This window comes from Arachis stenosperma, chromosome 4, assembly GCF_014773155.1.
Source record: "Arachis stenosperma cultivar V10309 chromosome 4, arast.V10309.gnm1.PFL2, whole genome shotgun sequence".
In the NCBI taxonomy this organism is placed as follows: domain Eukaryota; kingdom Viridiplantae; phylum Streptophyta; class Magnoliopsida; order Fabales; family Fabaceae; genus Arachis; species Arachis stenosperma.
In genome coordinates, this window is record NC_080380.1 from 5,760,342 (window position 1) to 5,787,073 (window position 26,732).

Below are 26,732 nucleotides of genomic sequence, written 5' to 3' on the forward strand. Positions count from 1 at the left end.
GTGGGAATGATTGAGCGTTGGATGAACTCTAACCATCCTCTAGCCATGGGCTTGAGGTCATGCCTTCTCAATTGAACCGGCTTTCCTCTTGAATCTCTCTTCCATTGTGCGCCCTCTTCACATATAACTGTGAGAACTTGGTCCAACCTTTGATCAAAGTTGACCCTTCTAGTGTAAGGATGCTCATCTCCTTGCATCATGGGCAAGTTGAATGCTAACCTTACATTTTCCGGACTAAAATCCAAGTATTTCCCCCGAACCATAGTAAGATAATTCTTTGGATCCGGGTTCACACTTTGATCATGGTTCTTGGTGATCCATGCATTGGCATAGAACTCTTGAACCATCAAGATTCCGACTTGTTGAATGGGGTTGGTAAGCACTTCCCAACCTCTTCTTCGGATCTCATGGTGGATCTCTGGATATTCACCCTTTTTGAGTGAAAAGGGGACCTCGGGGATCACCTTCTTCAAGGCCACAACTTCATAGAAGTGGTCTTGATGCACCCTTGAGATGAATCTATCCATCTTCCATGACTCGGAGGTGGAAGCTTTTGCCTTCCCTTTCCTCTTTCTAGAGGTTTCTCCGGCCTTGGATGCCATAAATGGTTATGGAAAAACAAAAAGCAATGCTTTTTCCACACCAAACTTAAAAGGTTTGCTCGTCCTCGAGCAAAAGAAGAAAGAAGGGAGTAGAAGAAGAAGAAATGAGGAAGAAGGGAATGGTGGTGTATTCGGCCAAAGAGGGGGAGAAGTGGTGTTTAGGTTGTGTGAAAATGAAGGGGTGAAGAATGGTTTATATAGGAGAGGGGGGAGATGGGGTTCGGCCATTATGGGTGGGTTTGGGAGGGAAAGTGGTTTGAATTTGAAGGGTGAGGTTTGGTGGGATTTTATGAAGGATGGATGTGAGTGGTGAAGAGAAAGATGGGATTTGATAGGTGAGGGGGTTTTGGGGAAGAGGTATTGAGGTGATTGGTGAATGGGTAAAGAAGAGAGAGGGTGGTGGTGGGGTTGGTGGGGGTCCTGTGGGGTCTACAGATCCTGTGGTGTCAAGGAAAAGTCATCCCTGCACCAAATGGCATTCAAAATCACGTTTTGAGCCATTTCTGGCGTTAAACGCCGGGCTGGTGCCCATTCCTGGCGTTTAACGCCAGGTTCTTGCCCTTTTCTGGCGTTTAACGCCAGTCTGGTGCCCCTTTCTGGCGTTAAACGCCCAGAATGGTGCCAGACTGGGCGTTAAACGCCCAACTGCTAGCCTCACTGGCGTTTAAACGCCAGTGGGTTCTTCCTCCAGGGTGTGCTGTTTTTCTTCCTGTTTTTCATTCTGTTTTTGCTTTTTCACTTGATTTTGTGACTTCTCATGATCATCAACCTACAAAAAACATAAAATAACAAAGGAAAATAGATAGAATATAACATTGGGTTGCCTCCCAACAAGCGCTTCTTTAATATCAGTAGCTTGACAGAGGGCTCTCAATGAGCCTCACAGATACTCAGAGCAATGTTGGAACCTCCCAACACCAAACTTAGAGTTTGAATGTGGGGGTTCAACACCAAACTTAGAGTTTGGTTGTGGCCTCCCAACACCAAACTTAGAGTTTGACTGTGGGGGCTCTGTTTGACTCTGATTTGAGAGAAGCTCTTCATGCTTCTTCTCCATGGTGACAGAGGGATATCCTTGAGCCTTAAACACAAAGGATTCTTCATTCACTTGAATGATCAGTTCACCTCCATCAACATCAATCACAGCCTTTGCTGTGGCTAGGAAGGGTCTGCCAAGGATGATGGTTTCATCCATGCACTTCCCAGTCTCTAGGACTATGAAATCAGTAGGGATGTAATGGTCTTCAATCTTAACCAAAACATTCTCTACAAGTCCATGAGCTTGTTTTCTTGAGTTGTCTGCCATCTCTAATGAGATTCTTGCAGCTTGTACCTCAAAGATCCCTAGCTTCTCCATTACAGAGAGAGGCATGAGGTTTACACTTGACCCTAAGTCACACAGGGCCTTCTTGAAGGTCATGGTGCCTATGGTACAAGGTATGGAAAACTTTCCAGGATCTTGTCTCTTTTGAGGTAATTTCTGCCTAGACAAGTCATCCAGTTCTTTGGTGAGCAAAGGAGGTTCATTCTCCCAAGTCTCATTTCCAAATAACTTGTCATTTAGCTTCATGATTGCTCCAAGGTATTTAGCAACTTGCTCTTCAGTGACATACTCATCCTCTTCAGAGGAAGAATACTCATCAGGGCTCATGAAAGGCAGAAGTAAGTCCAATGGAATCTCTATGGTCTCATTTTGAGCCTCAGATTCCCATGGTTCCTCATTGGGGAACACATTGGAGGTTAGTGCACGCCCATTGAGGCTTTCCTCAGTGGCGTCCACTTCCTCTCTTTCCTCTCCAGATTCGGCCATGTTTATGGCTTTGCACTCTCCTTTTGGATTTTCTTCTGTATTACTTGGGAGAGTACTTGGGGGGAGTTCAGTAATTTTCTTACTCAGCTGTCCCACTTGTGCCTCCAAATTTCTAATGGAGGACCTTGTTTCAGTCATGAAACTTTGAGTGGTTTTGATTAGATCAGAGACCATGGTGGCTAAGTCAGAGGGGTTCTGCTTAGAATTCTCTGTCTGTTGCTGAGAAGATGATGGAAAAGGCTTGCCATTGCTAAACCTGTTTCTTCCACCATTATTGTTGAAACCTTGTTGAGGTCTCTCTTGATTCTTCCATGAGAAATTTGGGTAATTTCTCCATGAAGAATTATAGGTGTTTCCATAGGGTTCTCCTAGGTAATTCACCTCTTCTATTGAAGGGTTTTCAGGATCATAAGCTTCTTCTTCAGATGAAGCATCCTTAGTACTGCTTGGTGCATTTTGCATTCCAGACAGACTTTGAGAAATCAAATTGACTTGTTGAGTCAATATTTTATTCTGAGCCAATATGGCATTCAGAGTATCAATCTCAAGAACTCCTTTCTTCTGATTAGTCCCATTGTTCACAGGATTCCTTTCAGAAGTGTACATGAATTGGTTATTTGCAACCATTTCAATGAGCTCTTGAGCCTCTGTAGGCGTCTTCTTCAGATGAAGAGATCCTCCAGCAGAGCTATCCAAATACATCTTGGATAGTTCAGAGAGACCATCATAGAAAATACCTATGATGCTCCATTCAGAAAGCATGTCAGAGGGACATTTTCTGATTAATTGTTTGTATCTTTCCCAAGCTTCATAGAGGGATTCTCCATCCTTCTGTCTGAAGGTTTGGACTTCCACTCTAAGCTTACTCAATTTTTGAGGTGGAAAGAACTTTGCCAAGAAGGCATTGACTAGCTTTTCCCATGAGTCCAGGCTTTCTTTAGGTTGTGAGTCCAACCATATTCTAGCTCTGTCTCTTACAGCAAAAGGGAATAGCATCAGTCTGTAGACCTCAGGGTCAACCCCATTAGTCTTGACTGTGTCACAGATTTGCAAGAATTCAGCTAAAAACTGATGAGGATCTTCCAATGGAAGTCCATGGAACTTGCAGTTCTGTTGCATTAGAGAAACTAATTGAGGCTTAAGCTCAAAGTTGTTTGCCCCAATGGCAGGGATAGAGATGCTTCTCCCATAGAAGTCGGGAGTAGGTGCAGTAAAGTCACCCAGCACTTTCCTTGCATTGTTGGCATTGTTGTTATTTTCGGCTGCCATAGGTTCTTCTTCTTTGAAGAATTCGGTCAGGTCCTTAACAGAGAGTTGTGCCTTAGCTTCTCTTAGCTTTCGTTTCAAGGTCCTCTCATGTTCAGGGTCAGCTTCAACAAGAATGCCTTTGTCTTTGTTCCTGCTCATATGAAAGAGAAGAGAACAAGAAAATGTGGAATCCTCTATGTCACAGTATAGAGATTCCTTGAGGTGTCAGAGGAAAAGAAAAATAGAAGAAAGAGGTAGAAGAATTCGAACTTGATTAGATAGAGTTCGAATTGTGCATTAAGAAGGAGTTATACTCCATAAATAGAAGGATGTGAGAAGAGGGGAAGAAGATTTTCGAAAATTAAGTAAAATATTTTGAAAACATTTTTGAAAAATACTAATTGATTTTCGAAAATGAAAGTGGAAAAGAAATCAAGTGATTTTTGAAAAAGATTTTGAAATTAGAAATCAAAAAGATTTGATTGAAAACTATTTTGAAAAAAAGATGTGGTTAAGAAGATATGATTAGTTTTTTTTAAAAAAAAAGATGTGATTGAGAAGATATGATTTGAAAAACATTTTAAAAAAAATTTGATTTTAAAAATTAATGACTTGCCTAACAAGAAAAGATATGATTCAAACATTAAACCTTTCTCAACAGAAAAGGCAACAAACTTGAGATGTTCAATCAAATCATTAATTGTTAGTAAGTATCTTTGAAAAAGGAAAGAAATTGATTTCGAAAACATTTGATTGAAAAGATATGATTTGAAAAAGATTTGATTTTGAAAAACTTTGAAAACTTGAAAAAAAATTGATTTGAAAACAAAATCTTCCCCCTAGTGCCATCCTGGCGTTAAACGCCCAGAATGGTATCCATTCTGGCGTTTAACGCCCAAAATGCTACCTTTTTGGGTGTTAAACGCCCAACCAGGTACCCTGGCTGGCGTTTAAACGCCAGTCTGTCCTTCTTCACTGGGCGTTTTGAACGCCCAGCTTTTTCTGTGTAATTCCTCTGCTGCATGTTCTGAATCTTCAGTTCCCTGTACTATTGACTTGAAAATAGAACCAAGATCAAATAAACAAGGCATGCAAGACACCAAACTTAAGTTTAGACACTAGACTTAAACAGAAACATAAAATATTTTTGGTTTTTATGATTTTGTAAAATTTTTTTGTGCTTTTTTCGAAATTTATGAAAAGAAAAATAAAGGTTTCAGAATTCTCAATTTGAATTTCCAGGAATCATTGCAATGTTAGTCTAAGACTCCGGTCCAGGAATTAGACATGGCTTCACAGCCAGCCAAGCTTTCAAAGAAAGCTTCGGTCCAAAACACTAGACATGGCCAATGGCCAGCCAAGCCTTAGCAGATCATCGCTCCAATAGCAAGAGTGATAGAGATCAACAAGCTATTGTGATGATTAGTTGAAACCTCGGTCCAATAAGATTAGACATGGCTTCTCAGCCAGCCAGATTTCAACAGATCATCATGAAACACTAGAATTCATTTTTAAGAGCTCTAAAAAAAATACCTAATCTAAGCAACAAGATGAACCGTCAGTTGTCCATACACAAGAACAATCCCCGGCAACGGCGCCAAAAACTTGGTGCACGAAATTGTGATCACTACTTTTTAATACACGAAATAATCCCTAGTAATGGCTCCAAAGACTTGGTGCTCAATACCATGGCATAAACACAACTTCGCACAACTAACCAGCAAGTGCACTGGGTCGTCCAAGTAATAAACCTTACGCGAGTAAGGGTCGATCCCACGGAGATTGGTGGTATGAAGCAAGCTATGGTCACCTTGTAAATCTCAGTCAGGCAGACTCAAATGGGTATAGTGATAAACGAATAAAGCATAAAGATAAAGATAGAGATACTTATGTATATCATTGGTGAGAGCTTCAGATAAGCGAATGAAGATGCCTTCCCTTCCGTCTCTCTGCTTTCCTACTGTCTTCATCCAATCCTTCTTACTCCTTTCCATGGCAAGCTTATGCAAGGGTTTCACCGTTGTCAGTGGCTACCTCCCATCCTCTCAGTGAAAACGTTGCCTATGCTCTGTCACAGCATGGGTAATCAGCTGTCGGTTCTCGGTCAGGCCGGAATAAAATCCATCGATTCTTTTGCGTCTGTCACTAACGCCCCGCCTGCTAGGAGTTTGAAGCACGTCACAGTCATTCAATCATTGAATCCTACTCAGAATACCACAGACAAGGTTAGACCTTCCGGATTCTCTTGAATGCCGCCATCAGTTCTCGCCTATACCACGAAGATTCCGGTTAAAGAATCCAAGAGATAAACACTAGAGCCTTGTTGCTTGTAGAACAGAGTGGTTGTCAGTCACTTTGTTCATAAGTGAGAATGATGATGAGTGTCATGGATCATCACATTCATCAAGTTGAAGAACAAGTGATATCTTGGACAAAGAACAAGCGGAATTGAATAGAAGAACAATAGTAATTGCATTAATACTCGAGGTACAGCAGAGCTCCACACCTTAATCTATGGTGTGTAGAAACTCCACCGTTGAAAATACATAAGAACAAGGTCTAGGCATGGCCGTGAGGCCAGCCTCCCAATGATCTAAGATAGCATGAAACTCAAAGATAGCTACCAAGATGTCAAATACAATAGTAAAAGGTCCTACTTATAGAAAACTAGTAGCCTAAGGTGTACAGAGATGAATAGATGACATAAAAATCCACTTCCGGGCCCACTTGGTGTGTGCTTGGGCTGAGCAAATGAAGCATTTTCGTGTAGAGACTCCTCTTGGAGTTAAACGCCAGCTTTGGTGCCAGTTTGGGCGTTTAACTCCCATTTAGGTGCCAGTTCCGGCGTTTAACGCTGGAATTTCTATAGGTGACTTTGAACGCCGGTTTGGGCCATCAAATCTTGGGCAAAGTATGGACTATCATATATTGCTGGAAAGCTCAGGATGTCTACTTTTCAACGCCATTGAGAGCGCGCCAATTGGGCTTCTGTAGCTCTAGAAAATCCACTTCGAGTGCAGGGAGGTTAGAATCCAACAGCATCTGCAGTCCTTTTGAGTCTCTGGATCAGATTTTTGCTCAGGTCCCTCAATTTCAGCCAGAAAATACCTGAAATCACAGAAAAACACACAAACTCATAGTAAAGTCCAGAAAAGTGAATTTTAACTAAAAACTAATAAAAATATACTAAGAACTCAACTAAAACTACCAAAAACATACTAAAAACAATGCCAAAAAGCGTACAAATTATCCGCTCATCACTAAGCTTTGGGAAGAAAGCTTAGGGGTAGATACTAGTTGAATTAGGAATTAATTCAATTGTATTGGTGTATGTAACTTGAGAATTTTAGTGAAAATTCTACCATGGTTTGTGGTGGAGATTGGACGTAGGATTCATGGCACTGAGAATCCGAACCAGGATACATGCTGGCCTCCTTTCTCTCTTCTCTGCTCTTTTAATGTTCTGCGTATGAGATAATTTCAAATAATCTCCTGCAACTTAAGCTTCCACTGCAACAGAGTTTGAAACTCTAAATTTTAAGCTAACTTGATTTAGCCCCCTCCCTTCTCAAGCTCATCTAGATCCATCATCTTCTAATATCTAGTAGTTAATCTTTCATTGAAAAAAAAAACAAGCAGATAAATGTGATTGGGTTGCCCAGTATAGCACTTGAATGATTAAGTTTTTGTTGGATGAACTCATGCCCTGCCAGGATGAACTCATCACAAATCTTAATGGAAATGAAGGCATGCATATATTACTCCCTCTGTTGTTTTTGTTGTTTGGTTGATGTTAATAGTCTATAATTTAGTACTAACTGGAATTTTTCACCACTTATTGTATTACTGATTCAGATGATATTGGATCAAGGGGGATTAGAATGCTGGCGGCTACTGAGATGCCAAATCATGGAAAACAAGCTTGTGTAATTCCTGGTAATGATCTTATTTATGTTAGATTTTTGTTTTACATTTTTAATCATACTGAAATCAGTACTTAACTAGGGGTGACCGGCTCAACTTGACTAAAATTTACAGGTTTGCCGGATTTTGCTGAAGTTTACAGCTTTATTGGAAGCGTTTTTGATCCTGACACTAGAGGCCATGTTCATAAGCTGCAGGAAATGGATCCTATAAATTTTGAAACGGTAAGCTCTTCATGAACCACCAAGGCCCTCAAATGTCATCAGTATTTGGTAAAGCTACGGTAACATTTATGAGAGTTGTGAACTAATTTAATCTTCCAAGTGTATTTTTTGGACAACTTATAACTACAGCCCCAACTATATCTATCTTTCTAATGGATTAAAGCAGTTAGTGCAATTTGACTTTCAATGAGGTTTTAAATGCAGTTGTCAGCATAATAATCATTGCTATTTGATATTCAAACTTGATTATGCTATTTTATATACCTCATAACTTGTTCATATATTCCTATCATGATATGAAAAAATGGATAAGAGTATAAGTTAGCTACCATTTTCAAGGTCAAAATACCAAAACAAGTTTTCCTTTTCAGAACTGCCTGCAATCTTTGTCAAAGAAGATCTGGTGATTATTTTTATGTTCAATGAGCCAGTGGAAACCCTTATTAAATTTAGTGAACAAGTTAGAGAACTAATTGTTTTTCAACTAATAAAATTGGTTTTCAAGATTTTTCAACAAGAAAAATAAGAATGCTATATATTCATCAACTATTGAAATATATCTGATAAGAATTATAACTAACACTATATTTCAACAAGAAAAATAAGAATGCTATATATTCATGAAAAGTGATAATTTTGTTTGACTATATTTCAACTATAATTTATACAATGATAAATCATGATGCTAATGATAAAATTGTGGCAGGTTGCTTGTCATAATTGGTCAGATGAGAAGTGGGTAACAGTGCTGAAAAACTGTTATAAAGAACTTGAAGAGAATGGAAAAGTGATTATCTTTGAGATGATCATGCCTGAAGAACCAGATTCAAGCAATGCCTCTAAGCTTGTCTCTATTGTTGACAATTCTATGTTCCTTCATGCTGGAGGCAAGGATAGAACAGAGAAAGAATTTGGGAAGCTAAGCAAAGACGGTTTCTTTTTCGGTTTGGTATGCTTCTAGTTTTGCTGTGCAATTTTGTTATTTATTTGTTTTGAACTTTGGTTTGGTTCTTCAATTTGTCAAACTGGTTGAAACTAAAATCAAATTAAGAAACACTGAACCCTATCATTATTTTCAGTTTTAGTTTTGATAAGAACTCCTTGCACTATTATTTCAATTTCAGTTTCTTCACTTTTGTTTCCGTTATCTTCTGCCATTCATTCATTTTTTAATGATTTTGTTCATTTTTTGTTGTGTATTATTTGCAGATTTAGCATATGGAACAAGTCAAGCATGGATATAAAATATGCAAGTAGATTAATGTCTGTTTTTTGACAAATGTTAATTACTATTTTGTTATGACAATTATTGTCAAACAAAAATTTTATTTTTTGTTGAGAATTATTGACAAATATGTATTTAAAATATTAATTGAACCTTTTAATATCTATTTTAATTAGAACTTTATTATTAGTTATTTTGTCTCTTTTCTAAATTTTTTCTACTGTACACAAATTTACTTATTAATTAAAATGATTATACATGTATGACAAAAAATTCTATTGTGAATTTTATTATTATTATTTTTTTTTTGTAGTTTTACTATAAAAGCAACTTTTACTTTTGTTAAAAAGGCAATCCTTCTATTAGATGTATATTTTGAATATTAGACAACACTTGTATAGATTGCATATCCAAAAGAAAAGGCAACACTTGTATAGGTTGCATATCTAAAAGAAAAGACAATGCTTTAAAAGGTTGCATATTCATAACTAATATGCAACACTTCAATATATTGCAAATTCAAACTTATAAGCAACATATAAAAGGGTTACATTTTATTACAAATAGGCAATACTTTTTAGTAGTGGCCAAAATATAAGAGAAAATACAGCACTGAAAAAGTATTGTCTCAAACACACCTTTAAAGTGTTGTTGTTTTTCAACCAAAGGCAACACTTACCAAGTATTGCTCTCAAAAGCGTTGCTTTTGAAACAAAAAAGTGTTGCCTTGATCTAAGGCAACGGCTGCATATGCAATGCCGCCCAAAAACGTTGTCTTAGGTCTAAAAGTGTTGTCATAGATCAAAAGCAACATTTTGTCAGCCTTTAAGCAATAATTTTTAAATGTTGTCCCAGCCTAAAATTGTTGTAGTGTGTAACTAATATTTACTGATTTATTAGTTATATTCAAACCTCAATATATGTTCTATACAATGACATATAACAACCATGTCAATTGCATTTTTATTTCATCATGTATTATATTCTTATTGCTTAATGATTTCATTTATACAATTAAATGACGGTAATGATAAGTTCAAATCTTAAAATTAATTGTATATCAATTGTATATAATTGTTACACTGTTTACTTTATGCTATTAACTTTTACGTTACTATTTGTTTAATGCAAAAAGTTAAGCAAAAACACATGCAAACATTCAAAATTTACTATTATTGTACGAGGAATATCCTTCGTCATACTGTAACTGCTAGAAATATTATATTAAATGTATAATTCAATAACTGTTATCTTATTGTTTTATTATCAAATTAAAGCATATCCTACAAAACAAAATTCAGATATTCATATTTGGCATGTATGACATTCATATATGTCGTATTCTTCTCTACAATTATCAACTTTCAAGGTATATTTTTTTACTTTGAACTATTTTACTTTTACAATATATATTATTCAATATATGTTACGACTTTATACCTATTCATTTTCTCAATTTATCTTATTCATGTCAGACCTTCACTATAAATTGTAAATATTCAATAACTAATTGCTTTGAGCGAGAAATTTTTATCAATAAGTTGTTGTGGGTCGAAAAAATTTCCAAGACAATTAACCATTATATCCCCGAATCATACAATCGACTTCGTTAATGGATATCTATCTCTGAACTTTTCAGTTCACATATAATCAAATGCTAAAATTGTTAAAGTATCCTCTACACAACTATCTTGATTGAATGACTCTTATCACTCAATTGTTTTTTAAATAAATGCTGACATAATAACCCGATTAAACTTGGGGGCTCACCATATCATTATTCACTTATTTTTTAACCGAGTTATAAATCATTTTATTTTCTAAGCTTAGCCTGGATCATTTGATCGGCAGACAAAGCTTGGGGCTATGATCTTTATTGTGCATTATAAGTTATAATTCGGCCTTAATTATCATTCATTCTATAACCAACACCTTTATTACCGACTTAATAACCATTATTCTAACTTAATGATCAATGATCATACCATCAACTCTATCATTATTCAAGACATAAAATTTTTTTCCGGTAAACCAACGGGAGTGAAGCCCAACACCTTTTAGATACCATAGTAACCTCCCTGTACGAAAGTCTCCAATCCATTTGCAACTCTCAGTTTCTAAGAAGCCCTCAGAGACCTCGGGCCTGGCCCAATTTTCTGCTTATAGGTCGCAACGGTACCTTTAGTTGCAAGCGTTCTCCTAGAAAACCAAAAAGAGGGAAAGAATTCCCGCGTTTTTTTCCTATTGCACTTTTCTTTCATTACTTTGAACCCCCCATCGTACAACACAGGAAGGCTAAAAAGCATAATGTAACCGTAGTAACCGCCAACCGGTGGTAAACTACAAGAGATGGTCAATGTAGAATAAAAAAAAAATTAATTAAATAATACATTAATTATTATTTTTATTAATAGCATAAATAATCACCTAAAAAATATATTATAGATTTGTATAAAATATTTTACAAAATCTACCCATCAAAATTAAATTTATAAGATAAAATAGTCACTGGAAAAAAAATGTTCATAGGATAAAATGGGAAAATTTGAATTGCTGGAACGTGATGGTGTCGGTATGAGAAGGAGAAGTGAGGAGTGGTGACAAAGTGGTCATCCCTCACTCCCTCACTCCCCATTCTCCACTAGTAACAGAAAACCTCCTCTCTCAGTAACTCCGCCATCTCTCCAATTTGAACACCATCGCAACATGGACAGAGGCGGTTACAATCAGAGACGTGGTGGTGGTAACGCCAGAGGCTACGGAGGAGGAGGCCGCGGAAGAGGAAGAAACTTTCCCCAACCCCCACGGCAACCGGCTGACAGTGGCGCCGGCAGAGGAGTTAATCCGCAACCACCACCGCCAGAGTTGCAGCCCAGGCAGCCGAGCACCATCACCTTTGGGTCATTCACCGCAGGCAGCCGAACGGCACAAACAAAACTCGTTTCCCCTCCTTCAGAACCTCATCCGCAACCACCACCGCCACAGTTGCAGCCAAGGCAGCCGAGCACCATCGTCTTTGGGTCATTCACTGCAACCAGCAGCCGAAGCGCACCTCCAAATACGGTTTCCCCTCCTTCAAAACCTCATCCTCCCTCTCGACAAGGTAATTTTAATAAATAATTTTAAATTAATTTAATCTTTCTTCATCATCAAGTAACCTAAGTTGTGTTGATATTATTTGCTGGGAACGATTGGAACGTCTTCAGACTCCAGTGAAACGATCTCACCCGTTCGGAGGCCCGACCACGGTGGTAGGGAGGCTTTTGGGAAGCGGACTCTTCTGGTGAACCATTTTCTAGTGGAATTCAACCCGAATAAGAGCATAATGCAGTACCATGTCGAGGTGAGTCCCCAATCGCAGCCGCAACCAGGTCTTCCACCGAGGAGGATATCAAAGACTGAACTGTCATTGATACGTGACAAGCTCCTTGACCATCCGGAGGTGCCGTCAGGGATGATCGCCTATGATGGCGAGCGGAGCATTTTTAGCATGGTTCCTTTGCCGGAAGCTCTTGTGGTGGAAGTATCCAAGGGAGAGAACGAGAAACTCACTGGATTCAACGTGACGTTGACTCTAGTAAAAAACCTTGAAATGAGTAGGTTGGATGATTACATCAGAGGCAGGGAATTGTCAATCCCCCATGAGATCTTGCATGGTTTGAATGTTGTCTTCAAGAAGAATCCAACAAAATGTACGGTTCCTGTTGGGGGCTGCTTTTACCCATTGGCTCCAAAGGTTAGAGAGACGAATCTTGAGCCTGGTGTGATTGCTGTTGGAGGGTTTCGGCATAGTCTCAAACTAACCCAGCAAGGACTGTCATTGTGCTTGGATTCTTCGGTTTTGTCTTTCAAGAAACAAATGTCAGTGCTGGATTTCCTTGAAAAACAGATTACCGGTTTCAATTTGCGTGAATTCGGGAAGTATAGAAAAACCGTTGAAAAATTGCTAATTGGTTTGAAGGTTCAGGTCAACCACCGGAAGAACACACAGAAGTACAGCGTTGCTGGTCTAACTGAAAAAGACACGCGACAAACCATTTTCTCCGTAGCGGATGCACAGGGGAACCCCACCATTCAGCTTAGCCTTGTTGACTTCTTCAAGGATAAGTATCAGATTGTTATCAAGAACGAGGATATCCCTGCACTGGTTTTTGGAGGTAACAGGACCAGATATGTGCCAATGGAACTTTGTCACTTGGCTGAGGGTCAGATGCATCCCAGACAGTACTTGAGCAGGCAGGCTGCGAAGGCTTTGAGAAATTTGTGCCTGCCTCTACCGCCAGCGAGGCAAGCTCGAATAATGGAGATGGTGAAGTCAAGCTGTGGACCGTGTGGGTAGGTGGTCTATGATTTCATGATTATGCTGATTTCATGATTATTAATATGTCTTTATCATTGTCACTTTATTTTCCCAATTTACCTGGGACAAACAACTAATAAAATCTTATTTCACAGGGGTGATATCGTTGCAAATTTTGGAATGAGTGTCAGCAATGCTATGACAAAAGTGGCTGGGCGTGTACTTAGACCTCCAGACCTGAAGCTTCGGGATCCAACAGGCAGGACTTCCCTTGTGAAATTGACTCCAGAGAAGTGCAAATGGAATTTATATGGCAAGTCAATGGTTGAAGGTAAGCTGGTTGACCGTTGGGGCATTCTTGATTTTACCACCCGCAGCAACCGTGTGTTTAACAGTGACAGCTTCATTGCTAAGCTTACTAAGCAGTACAACAACTTTGGCATCACCATGAAGAAGCCGGTTTTGACAAGAAAAACAGAAATGTGGAAACTTAGCAACTATAATCAGCTTTATGACTTACTTGAAAAGATTAATTCTGAGGTTTCCAAAAGCTATAAACGCCCGCTGCAATTTCTTCCGTGTGTATTGGCCTACAAAGATCCAGGTTACAAGTGCCTCAAGTGGATTGCTGAGACCAAGGTCGGCATTGTGACACAGTGCTGCGTGTTGGGTAGTACTAGTTTTGGAAGCGATCAATATCTTAGTTATCTTGCTCTCAAGATCAATGCGAAAATTGGAGGTAGCAATGTGGAGCTTATGAATAGGCTTCCTTACTTTGAGGGCAATCGTCATGTAATGTTTATCGGGGCTGATGTAAATCATCCGAATACCAGGGACGCAAATAGTCGGTCAGTTGCTGCTGTGGTTGCCACAGTTAATTGGCCGGCTGCAAACCGCTATGCTGCTCGTCTTTGCGCTCAAGGGTGTCAAGGGACTAGGACTGAGAAAATTTTGAACTTTGGAAAGGATTGCTTTGAGCTTGTTTCATATTATGAAATGCTGAATGGAGCCAAGCCTGAAAAGATTGTTATCTTCCGTGATGGGGTCAGTGACAGCCAATTCCAGATGGTTCTTGGTGAAGAGCTTCAGGATTTGAAGAAGACCTTCAAACGTGCAAATTACTCCCCAACCATCACTCTTATTGTGGCACAAAAGAGGCACCAGACTCGACTGTTCCCTTCGTATGCTACTGGCGACAATGTGTTACCCGGAACAGTGGTGGATACAGTAATCGTCCACCCCTTTGAATTCGACTTCTATCTGGTTAGTCACAGTGGAGGCCTGGGAACAAGCAAGGCCGTTCATTACTTTGTCTTGTGGGATGAACACAATTTCACGTCAGATAAACTCCAGAAACTCATATATGACATGTGCTTTACATTTGCAAGGTGCATGACTCCTGTCTCTTTAGTCCCTCCGGTGTACTATGCTGACCTTGCTGCATACAGAGGACAACAATACTATGAAGCAAAGGTTCAGATGCAATCTCGTTCAGCTACATCTTCCTCATCATCAGCTTTAGCTTCTTCGTCCGTTTCTTCAGCTACCTCAAATTTGAATGATATGGACTTCTGCAAGCTGCATTCTGATCTGGAAAATATAATGTTCTTCATCTGAAGGGGTGGTGCAAGCTTGTGCTTGAATTTAACGGATTATTTACAACTCTTATAACATTTTCTGAGAGGTTCTGGGTTGTATGTATCTACTAAACAATATCAAGGATGTTTACTTGCTTAAATTTTTAAAAGTAACAGCAGGGAGAACCAATAGTTGTTAACTTTCATTGCTTTAGAGATATTACTGGTAGAATCTGCATGTGTTCAATTGTTTTCAAATAAAAGATTGTAATAATCCATGATGAACATAGGTAGACATCCTTATGGCTATGCAGTTTAGAATTTATATAGAATGAGTCTTGAGATCACGCAGGAACAATTTTCTTCACAACCATCATAATGCAGAAATGTAACTGAAATTGTTTTCTGCATATCAAGTATGCTCATATTCTTGCCGATGTTTTTGATAAACTTGGCTTGTATATAGCATTCCACAGTCAAAGAGAAAATCAAATATCAATATTATTTATCTAAATATAGTGGAAGACATAGTAATCCTTCTGTGTGTACATTCAAATCCCTGACTCTCTTTCTCCAATTGAGAGTTTATTTCAACACAAATGAAAATCTCATGACAATAAATCTCCTTCATTGTTCGAATCTTCAGCGCTCGCTTTATCGCCCTGCAGTGATTTTGTATCGATGTTAAGGTACTGAAAACAGTTATAACAGTTATTGCAGCTATCTAAGTTCATTCCTGTGTTGTTCACCTGCATCTCATTTTCCTTTTCACTACTATCACCAACTTTACTTCTTGCCCATATACCTTTCTTCAACACCGTGTTTCCTTTTTGTAGTTCCACCTTGTCCTAGGTTCCCAGCAGCAATACCTGTGTTGTTTTTCATGCTTGGTTTCTGGAACAAAGAGCTTCCAACAGAAGATCCTCTTGGTTGTGATGTGGATCTGCTTCTTAGTCCACTATTAGTAGCTAAAAAAACTCAAGATGCTAGACTTTTCTGTTTTTGGAGATTCAACAAACTGTTTTAAGCCTTCTTCTAGTGTTTTCAACCTCGGCTTTAGTTTGTCCTGAAAAGAAAGAATGAATGAAATAACAAACAACAATATTTACAATATAAGTTGATGCAGATGCTTCATCATGAGTCGTACCGATTGATTTTTGATTTATGATGGAAATGGAAATTCGAATAAAAATTCCCTACTTAATTAGCCCCACTCATCATCATGCTCAGGGGTGGAGCCACTACAAGGAAAGGGGACAATCGCTCCCCTAAATTTAATTTTTTACATGTAAATTATATGTAAAATTCAGTTTAGTCCCTCTTAAAATTTTAGTTTAGTCTTATTTTATTATGTAAATATTTTTTGTTTTTCTCTAATATTTCATCTAGTTCCGTCCCTAGTCATGCTCCTTCCCTACTTTTAATTTTGACTTTAATGTTAATTTTCTTAAGACAATTACATTTAAATTATATATATAGGTTATGCATGCACACTTTAATGAAAGAGTAATTAATTAAAAGTTATTAAATAATTTAAAAATTTACGTGCATCATGTGAAATAAATAATTAATTTTAATTATCATTTTATATAGAAATAACGGTATATGAATTTTTATATTTATAATATATTAATAATATTAAATAATTTTATTCAGTTGCCAGTCTAATATTATTTTATAAATAAAAATAATTAATTTTTAAATTTATTATTTAAAAAATTATGTTAATTAGATAGTTATATAAAATTTTTTATTATTTGTTATGCTATTTTTATTTATATTATAATCACTTTAACATATGTCATGTATGTTATACATACTATATATATTACTATGATCATCAATTTAATTGGATTGGATTTGAAATTGGACTTTTATATATATATATATATATATATATAGCTTTGTCCCTTATTGAAACATGTACTCCACCACGTATATACACTTATCATTAGAATACATATATATCATGGAACGAGAGAGATGGTGCGTTTCATTGCATCAACTTATGCCGCAATTTCAGTCACCGCCAACTCAAGATTGATCATGAGGGATCGGAGGCCAACCCTAGTGCGAGAGGAAAAAAGTAAAAATAGAAACCTAAGATTTGATGGAAGAACTTAACGTACATATGATGATTTGATTGATAGTAGATGGATGAATGCACGAGTGGGATGGGTTGTATGAGGGGTATAGTATGAGTAATGATTTTCCAATAAAAAGGGTATATGTAGTCTTGGCTTTGCATCTCAATAAAAAGAAAAGGGAAAAAAGGAGATAGTATGAGTAATGATTTTCCAATGCTTCCACATGACTACATGAGCATCTTGGTCCACATCAAACATGCATAGAATATATTTGCCTTATTCAAATAAATAACACATAGAGAGAGAATATATGTGTCATTGTTTAATATAAAAGTAATAATATCTGTTCTTATCATTTCAGTAACTGTATGAAAGTGATTTGCATGCATTTCGTCACTACCAGATTATCTATATATATTTGGACATTTTTAATATACAGATGTGAATTTAAAGATATGCTTATATGGCAAAATCTGAACTACACATTCTAAAGCCACACTTTTTATTTAAAATCGTAACTCTTCATAAAGAAAAACGTTACCTTATGGAAAAAAGTAAATTAGAAGATTTAAGAGAAGAAATAATTAAGTTATCAAAATTAATAGATCAAAAATTAATGATTTTAACTAATGTCAATTGTAATGACACCAAATTCTTAAAATTAATACAAAATGATTTTTCTCAAAATCTTTATTTTACTATAAGTTTTATTGAAGGACTTCAAAAACCTGAAAAAACTTATTTTTCACATGGAATTTCTAAAAAATGTTACCATGGAAATGATTCCCCACATTTTTATCATACTTTTAACCCACAATTAAATTCTATAGTAGATATGTTTGAAGAAATATTAGTATCCATAAAATTTCAAAGAAATAAAGAAAAGAGAATCTCAAAGAAGAAAAATTTCAAAATATAATTAACATAACAGATTTAAAAGTAAAACCACCATTGAAATTATGAATATTGAAGAAAAATTAGAAGAAGTTACAATGCTTTTCAAACAATTAAAAATGGCTCAAGAAAATAATATTATGGAACATAGATTTCAAATAGAAGAAGAATTAGTAAATTCTGAAAATATAGAAAATGAAGAACACATCCTAGATTATTCAAGTGACGAAGAACCAGCAATTCCAATTCAAGTAAAAAATGAAGCTGGAACATCTAAGGATAATCAATCTCAATTTAAATGGGAAACAGGTTTTGATAATTATGCTTTTAAAAAAGGATTTATAAATAAAGATTCAAAATATACAAAAATACCATCAAAATACGTTCCTAAAATCCAGGAAATGGAAGGAGAAAGAATGCTTGACTTAGACTGTAAAAAGAATGAAAAAGAAATTTTCGAAAATTGGTTAAATTCCTTTTTATTAGAAGCCTTTACTAATCCAAAACTTAGTGAATTGTCTAGAAGAGATATTTGGAATTACATAGGATTTCATACTAAAGGAACTATAAGAGATTATATGACATCAATAGAAAATCAAATAATAGAAGAATTAGCAACAAAAACAACAGCTTATGATAAGATATTATATATAATGATGATTCTATATAAAGAATTTTTCGGGAAAAATATTATAGATCATAGACAAGAAATCTATAATATCAAGACGCAAAAAACCATTTAGCTGACAGATATATGATCTATGTAATGTGGAGTCTTATATATGTGAATATAGAATACATTATTACAAATTAAAAGAAGAAGATAAAAATCATTATCTTAGTATGTATATAACAAAACTTCCATATCCTGCTAATGAATTTATAATGGGAAGATTTATAAGAGAAATAAATAGAGGGACAATTGAAAATAATTTTGGTGGAGCAACTTCTACAATAAGAGAGGAAATAAAAGAACGTTGTATGCAAGAAGCAACTCAAAAAAGATTTGCAAATATAATTAGAATTTGCTGTCAGGATAATGAAGAGATACCCCAAAAATATGGGCTTAATAAAATTTTTCAAAGAAAAAGAAAATACCAATTTAGAAAAAGAAAATACTATCCAAACTGGAGAAAAAAGAGGTATTTTAGAAAAAGAAATAACAATAAAAACAAAAGACAAAAAAGTGACTATTGCCCGAATAAAAAAGAAAACTGTAAGTGTTGGTATTGCCAAGAAGAAGGACACTATGCAAATGAATGTCCGAAAAAGAAGGATAAAAAAGATCTTACTAAACAAATAGAAATTGCTAAGTCTTGTTTCATGGAACCTTTAGAGGAATCTGATGATAACTTAGACTATATTTTTGAATATGTCTCAGAAACAGACTCAGAGACTGAATAATAATGCCACATTTATTACTATAAAAATAACAGAAAAGTTTATAAATGCTTTTATAGATTCTGGAGTAACACAATGCTTTGCTAGTTCAAATATAAAACTTGATTGGAAAAAATTAAAGAAACCATTAAGAGTTAGAATAGCTGACAAATCAATACATAAAATTAACCAAAAAGCAGACATGGTTGAAATTTTTATTCAAAATTATAGGTTCATTATTCCATCTATATATATGTTAGATTCCGGGATGGATTTTATCATAGGAAATAACTTTTTAAAGTTATATCATCCATTCATTCAAGAATTAACATATATAGTTTTAAAAGCTCCACACGATTCTTCAATAAATCAAAAATCAAAACGTATAAAAATACCAACTACTACTATAGATAAGATCTTAAAATTTAAAATATTTTCTATATTAGAAACATGTTATTTAAATTTATACTTTCAGATAAACATTCCCAGAAATAATCTTGAAATAAAGATAGAAGAACTTTTGGATGAAATTTGTGCTGAAAATCCTTTAGATATTAGAAATACAAATAACGAATTAGTAAGTATTAAATTAAAAGATCCTACAAAAGAGATAAATGTTCCAAATAAAATTTCTTATTCCGCAAGAGATAGAGAAGAGTTCTCATTAGAATGTAGAGATCTTTTGAAAAAAGGAATTATAAGATTAAGTAAAAGTCCTCATGCGGCTCCAGCAATTTATGTCGAAAACAATAATGAAATTAAAAGGGGAAAACGAAGAATGGTTATTAACTATAAGAAGATGAATGAAGAAACTATTGGTGATGCTCATAAACTTCCAAGAAAAGACTCTATTTTAGAAAAAATCAAAGGAGCAACTTGGTTTTCATCTCTTGATGCAAAATCAGGATATTGGCAACTTCGTTTAGACGAAGAAACAAAGAAATTAACTGCTTTTACTTGCCCAACAAAAGAATCAACAAGTGTGTTGCTTTATGAATGGAATGTATTACCATTCGGATTAAAACAAGCCCCAGGTATTTATCAAAGATTTATGGAAGAAAATCTAAAAGAGTTAAATGAATTTATTTTAGTATACATTCATGATATACTAATTTTTACAAAACAGGATAAAGAAGATCATCTTCAAAAATTATTAATAGTTTTAGAAAAATGTAAGAAAAAAGAATTAGTTCTTAGTAAAAAGAAAGCAAGAATAGCAAAACAAGAAATAGAGTTTCTTGGATTAATTCTATCCACTCAAGGAAAGCTAAAACTTCAACCAAATGTTCTGGAAAAGGTAAATTTATTTTCTAATAAAATAGAAGATAGAAAATAATTACAAAGATTTTTAGGGTGTATAAATTATATTTCTGATCAGAGATTTTTAAAGAATATAACAGAATACACTAAAAGCTTATTTCCAAAAATAAGTACTAAAAAGGTATGAAAATGGGATGAAAAAGATAGTATACAAATTCAAAGAATTAAAGAATTATGTGAAAAATTTCCAGAACTTTATATTCCAGAAGAAAATGACTACTTAATAGTAGAAACAGATGCTTCAGACATAACCTGGTCAGGATGTCTAAAAGCTAAGAAAGCTATAAAAAGTTTGGAACAAGAAAAAGAATCACTAGATTCTAAATATCCCCCAAAGGAATTACTTTGCAGGTATATTTCAGGGACTTTTACTCCAACGGAACAGAGATATACTACTCATGAAAGGGAAACTCTAGCAGCAATTAAATCTCTTAAGAAATGGAAAATTGATTTACTACCCAAAGAATTTACATTAAGGACAGATTCAAGTTACTTAACAGGTTTCATACGATATAACTTAAAAGTTGATTATAATCATGGACGATTGGTAAGATGGAAATTATTTTTGTTACAATATCCAATAAAAATTGAATATATTAAGGGTGACAAAAATGTTATTGCAGATACATTAACAAGAGAATGGAGTTCGTCTACAACGCATTAGATCAAGAAATTCAAAAATACGAACAAGAACTCAAAAAATGCAAGCATTGTCAGCAAATAAGGACACAGATCCAATCCCTCAAGAAGGCCATCGAAGCAATGAAATCAACACAACAACCAAAACCATCAGAGTTCAGCCAGCTAAGCGTGGTGGACAAATCAGGTGAAGAAAAAATTCCAGAAAATAAAACAATTGCTGAAATTATCAAAAAATCCACCCAAGATAAAAAATATTATCTAATTTATAATGGCCCCATGAAAGGAGTATATGATGCCTGGAAAAAAGCAGCACCATTTACACATCAATCAAGGATAATTCATAAAGGAGGGTTTTTAACACTGGAAGAAGCAAAGGAATCCTTCAGGGAATATGAAGCTCTTCATCCAGAGCAAACCCTAAAAAGAGCAGATAAAACTCCAATTCAAACCCAGAGAACAGGGATAATAAGAAACATTCCTACAAGGGCTGAAATCAAGGAAAAGAAAAGGGTCTGTAGATCAAATCTCAGAGAAACCCTTAACATAGTCCGGAATTGGACTGAAGAAAAAAGGGCAATCTTGGGATATTATCCTATTGCCAAAGAACAGCTAACAAAGCTAGTTATATTTCCAGATGCTTCCCCATCTGACACCTATCAGTTTTTTCAGTATGGATTAATTGATATAATTTTAATTTTTAATGATTTGAAAATTATTAGTGAGTTTCCTGCAGGATTCGTTGATGCAGTAAAGAGATTTAAAAATATGATTGACAACGTAAATCCAAGGGATATATCCCTAAAATTTACGAACAGTCAACCTATTTTTAATGAAGAAGAAGAATGCTTGGTTCCAGCACACCAAGTAATATTCATGTCCGTCTTCCCAGGAATTTTTTAACCAATTGATCAGATTCAAGATTTAACAATTTACAGTCATGAAGGAAGGCTAGCCAGTACATTAGCAAGGGTTTTTGAAAGAACTCAAAAAATAACAAAGGAATCTCACACAAGGATTAATTATAAAAGTAGAAATACTCTGCTTGTGTCCAGTAAAAGGAATGAAATTGAAGAAAGAGAGATGAGACTCTTAGTGGAATTTGAATCAGCATTTTACAACTTATCTGGACTCTTAGAAAAGCTCCCCGAAGGGATAAAGAGGAATCTCTGCTATTTGATAAAAGACAGAGAAAACCACAAGTGCCAGCTATGTGTCTCAGAGTTATCTGAAGAAAGCAATAATGAAACGGAATCAACCCACAAGATAAAGGAAGAAGACAACGCATCTGAAGGTCACATGATGAAAGAGGAGGACAGCACATCTGAAGCATCTCTCAACATTATTGCATAGTGACGTAAGCACTTAGGTCATAAAGCACCAACAATGTAGCTGGTGCAAGATAGCAAACAGTGACGTAAGCAATGACGTCATAAGAAGGGTAAGGATGGGAATTGTCCATCAAACCCAACTATTATAAATAGGTTGCTTAGGCAATTGTAGAAGGGGCAGACAATAGAAAGCAGGAGGCTAAGAGTACTCATATGCTAGGAAAGCAAGGAGGAAGCTGCCGAGGCGATTCTATAGTCTGAAGAAGAATTCCCTTAGGAAAAACCAATTCTAAACTCCCCTCTGGAGTTAGTATCTACAATCTCCCCTCTGGAGATAAAAACATCTTATGTAAAATATTGTAAATAAAGAAAATTTTTCTCCAGAAAGGTACGCCTTTATCCTAATCTCTTAGTTATGAATTATTTAGAAAGTTTAGAATTAACGGAAGAATCTGACTATTATAAATTATCTGCCTTATTAGATAATGAAAAACAGGCTGTTCTAAAAACAGAATTAAATCTCAAATCAAATGAAAATTTTAATAAACAAAATCTTTTAAAAGAAGTTTTTAATAGAAAAAATATAATATACTATGAAAAAATTCAACTTGAAGCCCCTATAAAGATAAAATCCGCCAATGGAGAACTTGAAATAGCTTTGATAAATGATGAAGAATTGAGTAAACAGATTGAGAAAATTAAGGATCAACAAAAAAGATCTAAAATTGGATGGATCCATATTAGTACTATACAAGTCTTAATCAAATCTACATATATGAAAGGAATTAATTCACCAATAAGCTTAGCAATCTGTGATAAAAGAATTACTGATGACCCAATAGATCAAATAATTGGAATTGTTCATGGAAACTTGACAAACGTAAATGTTAAATTCAATGCCCATCTTGGATACGCTATACCTTTATCAACTGAAAATCTTGGAAGATCTATAAGCTTAGCTTATAAATTTTACAGAAAGAATCTAATGGAACAAGATAATGAACCATTTTCAATTACATATGCAATAAATTATGCTTTAACAAATAGCCATCATAGTATAATATTTAAAAACAGAGAAAGAATTTATGTTGATGAATTATTTCAGAAAATTGTAAAAATAGAAATACCAAAATATAAAGCTATTGAAAACCCAGTTCTATTATTAAAAGAACCATCAGAAAAATTAGTTTCATCGAATTTTCAAATAAGAGAATCTAAAATTAATAGCCCTTTAAGTTTATCTAAGTTAAAAATCAAAGAAGAAAATTCTGAAATAAAAGAACTAACGAAAAAGGTCGAAAAATTAAATGAAACCCTAAACACTAAATTATGACAATAAATAAAGAAGAAATATATGTAACTTATCAAGACAAGAAACAAGAGCTATTTGAAAGAAAAAATCGTTTGAATTATTTACAGTTTTCTGAAATAAATCAAAGAGCATTTGAATAATAGAGATGGAATAACTGTCCGTTGGTTAGGACATCCTAACTTTAGAAATAAAGAGGGGCGTAAACTTTTTGTAAGGTGTATGCCTACTTTTTTTGAGACATTTTCAGTTATTTTGATAAATGAAGATAGAATTATTGGAGCCAATATTCTTTTTCGAAGTATAATATTAAACAAGTGTAATTACTTTTGCAAAATAAATGCAAAAACTGAAAAAGATAATTAATTTAATAAAACATAAAGTATGGTATTATAATCATTTTTTTATCCACACCCACAAATTTTTTTAATTTCTATTCATATTTTGTACTGTTGTGAGCATACATTTTTATTTATATAATTTTTATTTTTTTATGTTTTTAATATATAAATATTATAATTGATCGAATTTGTTTGATCTAAAAATAATTTTATTTTCTACTTTAAAATTTTTTTATAATATTAAAATGATTATTTATTAGATATTAAGTAAGTTCATTAAATGAGTATATTTTACATACTTTATCAAATACTTAATAAAACATATTAATTAACAAAAAATAAAAAATAAATATCTTTATATCTTATAAGAATAAAGATAACTTTTTTATTTGACAAAAATTTATTAATATCTTTTAATTAAAAAATACTAATCATGATTATATATTATTAAACATATAATATTATATTTAATTGTAAAAAATTTTAATTTTTTATTTTTTTCTACTAAAATTTTAGATCCATCCTGTCTTAAAAAATTTTTTAGATAAATTGTGATAAGTGGTTGGGTACTAAATTTATCATAAAGATCCATAATAGTACCAAAATTTAATAATATGAATTACGCTAAACCAATCATCACCATTTAGTAAGAAAATAAAAATTTTAAGATCTAACCAGTTACCAAAATTTAGTAAGAAATAACATAACCACTAAACTATAATAGTAGATTCTCATTATTTAGTATATTTATGTAGAAAAATAAATATATATAATGATTCTTATCGAATCAATCACTTATAATCATTTATAAATAAGGCCGGATGCACATGTATAAGTGTAGAGGCAAGCGCCCCCACTACAATTTGAAATTTTTTTGAGTGGTATATGATAATAAAATTTATTTGCCCCCACTAAATTATTAAATTTGACTCCATAATCATTTTTTACTCAATTTTTGGTACTTCATAGTTAATTTAAGAATTTTATATTAGATATCGTTAGAATGATCAATTTTCAATTTAAATAAAATTTGTGTTTTTTTTTTCTTAGAAATCGACCTGAAAGAGTATTATTTATCTTTTTTTATATTTGTTTTAATTTTTTTTTCGGTAACAAGTAACAACTGCATTAATTGAAAGAACTTTTTTAATTATGAATTTCAATAAAAATTGGCTTGTAATTGTATGAGAAGTAAATTTCTAAATAAGTATACATACATATATATATATATAAGAGTATAATACTACACATTCAAGTCTTTTTATGAACTAAGTCTAATCAAATTAAACAATAAGACTTTAAATAATGCTAGCCATAACTGATTTTTGTTATCTTAGACTAATTTGGTTGAAATTAGTTAGCAAAAAAACTTGAATATGTAGCATTATTCTATATAAAAAGAGAGATATTTCGATTGTATTATTAAGAAAAAGTTTACTCAATTTTTTTAAAATATAAAACCTAAATAATAAAATTTTAAATTATATGTTATCATTTAAATTACTATTTTAGTGTTTTAATTTGTAAATTATATATTTTAAAGACTAATCATATTATATGTACATAAAAAATAATCACATGTATACATATTAAAAAAAATACAAATTAAAAATACATATATTTATATATAAATATATAACGATTAATAAATAATTTGATAATTAATTTTTATGTACACATAATATTTTTATTAAATTTTTTTATTATATTATATATATTTTACCCCACTATCAAAATTTTCTGGATCCGTCACTGTTATAAAGTCTTTACACATTTTATTTGAAATTAAAGATGAGAATAAATTAAGCTAAACTAACCCCAAAATTCAAATTCAGATCATCAAAAATTCACGATCCGAACTTAAACTCACGAATTGATTTAAATAATAATATAAATATAATAAATAGTTTTATATATAAATAAATTATAATCTATATATATATATTATTTATCTATTAATTATAATTTATTTCTTATTTGAAATTATACGTAAAAAGATCGATGACTATAAAATTTTATATCAAAACATTAATTAAATTTATTACGTTTTAGTTCATCTTTTATTCAACTTCTAATAAAATAAAAAAAAATATTTCAATTTAGATAGGACAAAATAAAAAGCAATGTACACTCGTTTTAATAGGCTTCAGTACTAAAAAATTCGAAAACTGGGGACCTAAGGTGGCCAATAGACTCCCAAAAGTTTAAAAAGTTTTTAGTAGTTAATAATATTAGTTTAATTATATGTTAATATGTAAGTGTGTGTTAGTATGTAGTGTATCTAGTTATGAAATTTTTTGATAATGTACTATAATGACGGATTAGTATAATCATTTTTATCTATTTATGAGTAGTGTATAATAAAAGTAATATAAATTAATAACTTAAAAGCTTAAATAATAAAAATATTAGCCTAATATTTTAGTTGAGACTCGAGATTTTTTTTTTTGTGTTTATATTTATCATTTCTTGTACAAATGCTTTGATATCTTAAATGTTTATATAATTATTTATTTATAAA

At 33.6% G+C, this 26,732-nt stretch overlaps 1 protein-coding gene and 1 non-coding gene across 2 annotated transcripts; both read left to right on the forward strand.

Annotated features, from left to right (window-relative positions):
* The first annotated feature begins 3,168 nt into the window (after positions 1-3,168).
* On the forward strand, positions 3,169-3,276 carry LOC130977417 (small nucleolar RNA R71). The gene has a single exon (XR_009085107.1). It is a non-coding gene; the product is annotated as a small nucleolar RNA R71 (small nucleolar RNA).
* Positions 3,277-11,739: 8,463 nt separating this feature from the next.
* Positions 11,740-14,950, forward strand: LOC130974466 (protein argonaute 2-like). Its single transcript, XM_057899345.1, has 3 exons — positions 11,740-12,136; positions 12,240-13,368; positions 13,489-14,950. The coding sequence occupies exons 1-3, from the start codon at positions 11,740-11,742 to the stop codon at positions 14,948-14,950; spliced, it is 2,988 nt and encodes a 995-aa protein (XP_057755328.1).
* The last annotated feature ends 11,782 nt before the right edge of the window (positions 14,951-26,732 follow it).